Genomic DNA, 6,906 nt, shown 5'->3' with positions numbered 1-6,906 from the left:
AAGAAGAGATGCAGCGCACTGTCAAGGGAGCTGGGGGCACAGGGGGTGATTAAAAGGGTCAGACAGTTCATGGTCACCCGGGGTTGCCCTGGTGAAGAAAAAGGACGGCACACAACGCTTCTGTGGGGGACCCCGGGCCCCTGAAGAAAGGGACTATCAAGGACTCCCCCCATTGCCGAAAATTTAAATGACACACTCGATGCATTGGTGGGGGCCAGGGGTTTTTCCACACTCGACATGAAGTCGGGGTTTTAAACCGGGGGGAGATGGCGGAAGGGGGGACAAGAAAAAGACTCCCTTTTCCTTCGGGCAAGGCCTGTGGAAATTTTCAATGTCATCCCCTTTTGATCTTGCAATGCCCCTGGTTGTTTCGAGGGTCTGATGGAAGGGTATTGGATGGCCGCAGGGGAAAGACGGCATTGTTACATTGATGACGTCATCGTTTGGGAGCACCTTCGAGGGGGGAGCTGGAGCGGTAGGGGAAAGTACTACAGGGGTTTTGGGGAAAGGGCCCCAACCCTAAAACCAGCCCCAAAAAAATGTTTGAGGTTCCAGCATGAGGTGCCTTTTCGGGGATGTAGTCAGTCAAGGGTTTTGGCACCGCCCCAAAGAAGGTGGCGGGGTGGAGAAGGGGGCCATTTCCCCAATTTTGGGGGAAAGGCAGGAGCTCCCTGGGCCTGTGACTTTCCCAACCCCGCTTTGTACGGGACTTCGCCAGTGTAGGGGGGCCCCTCTCCACCAAACTTCCCCCAAAAAGGGGAGTGCTTCCAGTGGGCGAGGCTTGTCGGGCTGCTTTTTGACAACCTAAAGAAGGCCCTGTTTGGAAACACCGGTCTTGCCCTATCCGGACCCAAAGGGCCCCCCTACCTTTTGGGACACGACGTTTATTGCGGAAGGCATGGGGCGGGTTTTTGTCACAGATAAAGGACGGGAAGGGAAAGGGTTCGGGGCCCTACTACAGGCAAGTTCAGCAGGCCTGAACGCAAAATTGTTTAAAAAGGAAAAAGAGTTGTGGCGGGTTGGGAAGATTTCTCGAGCATTTTTCCCCCAAACCTTTTACGGTGCCGATTTCACCACCCGGGGACGGGACCATGTGCCCTACAGGGGTTGGAAGTCGTTTAAAGGGTAGCAGGGGGCCGGCGGGAAAGGGTGAGGGCGCCTTGAAAAAGTAAAAACCCCACTTTATCCCCGCCCGGGTCGTGTCCATTGAAAACGCTGCGGGCCTGAGTCGACGCCGTGTAGGCTATTTGCTAACACTGTGCCCAAAAGGCTTGTTTCCTGTGTGCCTCCGTTTTGCAGGTGCGGAAATTTGGCCCCACAAAAAGGGGTGATGGGGTGGGGGAAAGGGCACAAGTAAAGGGGACTTTGCCCTTGCTCCCTTTGGGCCCAGTGGTTTGAGGCTCTCAGTGGACCCCCCCAGTTGGGGGGGCCCGTGGCTGCGGAGAACCCCCACCACAAATTGTTTTGGGGGCCCAGTGGGAAACTTTACGAGGGGACAAAGGGGTTTTGGTTAGTGAAGCGCGGGCCCTTTGAGTGAAGGGGACAGTGACACGGGGTTAGTTGTCGTAAGGAGCCATCCCGTGCTGAGTTGCTGGGGGAATTACATGCCGGTTTTTACAGGGGGCCAATTTGGGGCCGGGGAAAAAAGACCCGGGAGCCGTTCGTCAAGTTTTACTGGGGGGGGCATGGGGAAGTGACTTTGTCTGAGGGGTTGTAGAGCAGGGTGTTTTGCTTTTGAAAAGGGAAGGGCCCCGTAGAAAAAAACCGTGCCCCTTTTAACAGGTGTACTTTTGTGGGAAACCCATGGAACGGGTGGAAATTTAGCATTGCCGGCCCGCCCCTTTTCGCCAAAAGGAAACCGAAACATGGGTGTGGAATGGATTTTTCTCAAAGTGGTTTGGGGCATATGCATACCCAACCACGAGGCCGAGCCCGTGACTGGCGGTTGGGAATGAATTCATTCCCCGTTTTGGTTTTCCCTTTTCTAAACTGAAATCGGCCCAAAGGGCCCCGGTGAGTTTGAGTCACGGGGTTTTCCCGGGGAGTTTTTGCGAGCTGTTGGGGGTTTGGCCGGGGGAAACGGACGACACCCCTCCATCCCCAGTCCGATGGTATGGTTGGGGGGGGTTTTAAACCCTACCTTTCCCCAACAGTTTGCCAAATATTTCAGGGAAAGTCAGGAAGACTGGGGGCGTCAAGCTCCCGCCCTGCTTTTTATGGCCCACCGGTCTGCTGTGCAAAGAGGTTAAAAGGCTTCCCCACCTTTCCCCGGGCTCATGTTTGGCCCTGAGCTAAAGGCCCCCAGTGGATTTGGCCACAGGGGGGGCCACCCGACGTGAACTTGCCAACGTCCCCATTCCCGCTATGCAGTGGACTGCAGGAGAAAACCGGCGGAGGTTTCACCGGGCGAAATGCGTGGCAAGCTCAAAATTTGCGGCCATGCCCTGAAGGAGACCATGACGGGCCCCTGAGGGGGAAAGGGGGTACAACATAGGTGACAGAGTGGGCCGCATAAAACCCCCGTGGAAGCGAGGGTCTCGCCCAAGTACAGAGCCCCGGGGGGGTGCGCCCTCTTGATTCACCTATCGGGTTTGGAGGGCGAAAACGACCGTCTGTTGTCCACGTGGGCCCGGGTTTGGGGGTTTACCCGGGCCAGGAAAATAATCCTGGGGCCATGGTGAAAAAAAGATGAAGTTAGGCCCCCGTAGCGGCGTGGGGGGGACATGGCAGACGCTGACCGAGATGAGGGTTTGGGATTTTGGGCGGGGGGGGCGATGCAAACAGATGTCAAGGTGACCCTGAGCCCGGTCTTGGGCCCGGAGATACCCCTTGGGTTTCCATTGGGCCCAAACTACCGCCGCCAAAAACCCCCTCCAGGGGGGGGAGGGGCCCAGCGGGGAGCGAAGAAAGAAATGGGCTGGATGAAAGATTTTTTTGTTTCTGAGAAAATGATTTTATTTAAAATTTTTTTGAGGTTTGTTTCGGTTTAGATAGTCAGAGCAGACGGGTTTGTCGCTTTATAGGGGGGGGGATAGTGTACAAGGGGTCTTTTTCTCTGGGCGGGAAAATGTGTTAACATTAAAGGGGCCTGGGCATAAAATGACGCAGCTGGGTGGGAGCGGAGGAGCGGAGGAACAAGCCCAGAGGGCGGGTTGGGTGCCCGCTCCCGTGAAAACCTCGTGTTTTTGCCCTTGTGACCTGAAAACTTTTTGGTTTCCCTGTTTTTTAAGCCCTAAAAGGGCAGTGTGACATGCGGTTTCCCCCCGTATTGTGCCTATAGAAAAAATGTAGGGTTAAAAACTTGTGTAAATAAAGGGAAAAATCATTTTTGGTTTTTCTTCGTGCCCTGCCTCGCCACCCTTGGGGTTTTTCCCCTTCCGGGGTTCTGGGGCGCTGTTGTTTCGAAAACCCCTTGGAGCTGTTCAGTGTTCACGACCCTGTATATAACACGCCGTCTGCCTAAAGCCTGCCTTTGTTGGGGTTTGGTTTGGGAGAGAGACGAGGCGAAGGCGTAAAAAAATTTTATATTTTAAAATATATGTATTTTATATTTTTCTTTTTTAAAAAATATGTGTGTGTATTTGTATATGTTATATATATATTTTATATATATAAATATATAATATATATATATATATAATATTTTAAAACCCCCGTGTGTGTGTTTTATACCCCACCACGCAGGTTTAATATATATATAATATATATATTAAAATATATATATATATATATATAATTTTATAAAAGGGTATATATATAATATATATTTATATATATATTTAGTAGTAGGGTTTATAGATAGATACATTTTAAAACACACGTACATACCCACACACACACACACACACTCCCCACACACACACCAAAACACACACACACACACACGCAAAGCCCCAAGAAGGGGTGGGAGCACCAAATACCTAATTAGATAACGTTAAAAATGAAAAAGTAACTAAATCAAAATATTCATTTTCCACGGGATCACAAATATGATAACTATGTTGTATGGGCCCTATTTTACCTAAAAAAAACAGGAAAAGGCCCTCGCACGGAAAAGATCTTTCTCTTCCCGTTGGTTTTGAAACCGCCAACCCAGCAGAAACGGCCGTTTTTCATTAGCCTAATTCCATTCTTTCATCATTTCCCGCAAAGGGTCTCACACCTTAGGGAAATGGGCAGAAGATGGGGATTTAGGAAGAGAAGGAAAAGGGAAAAAACGGGGAAAGAAAAGGGCCATTTAAAGAGAGAAGGAAAAAAATCGGGGACAAAAAAAAAAACAAATGAAGGGAAAAGGGAAAAGGGGGGGGGAAGGGAAAAAATCACAATGAAGTGAAGGGAAAAGGGAAAAGGGGCAGAAGAAATGACACGTAAAAAATTTAATTGGGGCCGAGGGTGAGGTCCAAGGTAAGGGGTATCCCCTACACTGGGCTCCATTTTCCCTTCCTAAACTCCCCCGAAAAAAAGCAAGGGATTGGGGGGGTTTTTTTTATGTGATAAAAAGTGAAGCAACTGGATCCAAGTGGTCAAGATTTATTGCAGTCTACGAAATGTTCATAATAAAAGATCTACTTTTTTTTTTTCTTCTTTATTTTTAAAGGTACAAGGGATTCTACAAAATGACCAAGGGGTACAGATGAACATAAAGGTGGACACCCCCGACGTAAGGACTAACAAAACTAATAGATTTTTCAGCAGCTTCCAATCATGTGCTCATAAATAGCAAACTTGGTTAAGCGTGCATCAATAATGGGGTTTGCCTTTTATGCTTTTTATAAACACAAAACAGACAATTATAAAAGGGGATACGGCATATTTATGCATATATGGGACACTTTATAGACTTTTATGCATATATAGACACACACAGACATATATACAAGGACATAACAGCTGGATGTCCTTCTGTGTTCCTCTCAGACTAACACAAGGCACAGAGATGAAAGCTTCCCTTTTAACACGAATTCAAATGGCTTATCATTGTGGGCTCGAAGAAAAGAAAAAAACTCATAAATAATGGATGATTTTTGTACAAATAATAAAAAATATAATAAAACGGGTAATTATACAACAATGAGAGTAATAATGATGAAAATACAGAAGTAATAAAGTAAATAGAAAAGGAGAGGAAATTAAGGAGAAGTTTTGGAACATAATTAGTGTACATTCATGTATATGCATGTGTGTGTGTATATACATATATATATATATATATATATATATAATATATATATATATATATATATATATATAAAATATATATATATATATACGAATGTGAGATATGAGGTATGAATGAGAATGGATAGTTCACATGCAACAAAGGCAAATTAATGCACTTTGATTATATCTGAATTAGAAAAAACAGATGTATTTCTAAAGATGTAATGCAACTTTTAAATTTTATCTCATGTGGTATATATATTTATTTTTATTTGTGCTTGTATAAAGATACTAACAATAAGTCATACTGTATTCTTTCTTATGAAAGAGAAAAGTACGATTACCGATTAATATATTTTATGATATACACAGATAAATAGATACACAGATGAAAATATATGTGTGTTTGTGCATGTTGACTCGTATATATCAAAATTATCTCTTGAATCCACTACATTTCGTAAAAAAAAGAAGTTTCCTACTGTAATCTGATCTAAAATCATGCTAGAAAGTCAGGACACTGTGTAGTAATTGGCCGACTTCCTCGTCTGTGACTTTATTGATGAGGGGGAAGAGCATCTTCGAACACTGTGAACATTGTGCCATCTTTCTAATCACCCCTGGTCAGTGACAGCAGTGCATTTGGATAAAAAGTATATGAGAATAAAACACATTCATATCGAGTAAAACTTGATCAAACTTGACAAAACTACATATGAAGAATAACATATACAACACAGATCAGAGAAAGATAACTTTTATTATCTAAGATGGTCTGGCTTAATGGCTTATCCTTTGTATATACTCTCATGTGCTTTACTAAATCTCTTTTCAAAGCAAAGTTCTTATTGCAAAATTCACAACTGTATGGCTTCTCATTCATATGTACTCTCATATGCTTTATTTGTGTAGATTTATCTGAGAAAACTTTATTGCAAATGTCACAGATATGGTTTCTCCTGTGTATGAACTCTCATGTGCCTATATAGATTACTTCTCATTGAGAAGGTTTTATTGCAAATGTTGCAGCTGAATGGCTTCTCTTTGTGTGTACTCTATATGTCTCACTAGACTAGCTTTCTGTGAGAAAACCTTATTGCAAAATCAGTGTATGGCTTCTCCTTTATAGTGCTCTCATATGTTGCATTTGCTTAGATTTATCTGAGAAGTCTTTATTGCAAACTATATATATGTATATATCATTTCTCCTGTGTATGAACTCTCATGTGCACTACTTGATTATTTTTGTATGAGAAGGCCTTATTGCAAATCTCACAGCTGTATGGCTTCACTTTTGTGTTACTCTCATGTGGATTACTAGATTATATTTTTCTGGAAAGTTTTTATTGCAAATCTCACAGCTATATGGTTTCTCTTTCGTATGCACTCTCATATGCCTTACTACATACTTTTTCACATAGAAGACCTTATTGCAAATCTCACAGCTGTATGTTTTCTTTGTGTGTAATCTCCTATGACTCGCTAGATTACCTCTATGCGAAAAGTTCTTGTTACAAATCTCACATTTGTATTGCTTTTCTTTACATGTACTCTCATATGAATTGCTACATTATATTTCCTTAAGAAGTCTTTGTTACAAATTTCACAACTGTATGGCTTTCCTTTGTATGTGTTCTAATGTGCCTCACCAGATAACTTTCCATACGAAGGTATTATTGCAAATTTCACAGAGTATGGCTTTTCTTTGTATGTCTTTTTGTAACTTTCCTTACTAATGTGCCCTTT

General features: G+C 43.9%; 1 protein-coding gene across 1 annotated transcript; it reads right to left on the bottom strand.

The window, feature by feature from the left end:
* Positions 1-2,362: 2,362 nt before the first annotated feature.
* LOC119569479 (zinc finger protein 83-like) lies at positions 2,363-6,653 on the bottom strand (the record flags this gene model as incomplete). The annotated part of the gene is made up of 5 exons (XM_037917624.1): positions 2,363-2,467; positions 2,648-2,809; positions 3,089-3,218; positions 5,874-6,119; positions 6,453-6,653. Coding segments are annotated over 5 exons (844 nt in total), but the record flags the coding sequence as incomplete, so codon positions are not given.
* Between the last annotated feature and the right edge of the window lie 253 nt (positions 6,654-6,906).

This window comes from Penaeus monodon, unplaced genomic scaffold (genome assembly GCF_015228065.2).
Source record: "Penaeus monodon isolate SGIC_2016 unplaced genomic scaffold, NSTDA_Pmon_1 PmonScaffold_15586, whole genome shotgun sequence".
Taxonomy (NCBI): domain Eukaryota; kingdom Metazoa; phylum Arthropoda; class Malacostraca; order Decapoda; family Penaeidae; genus Penaeus; species Penaeus monodon.
The sequence above is the reverse complement of the archived record's forward strand: the minus strand, read 5'-3'. Positions and strand labels throughout refer to the sequence as shown.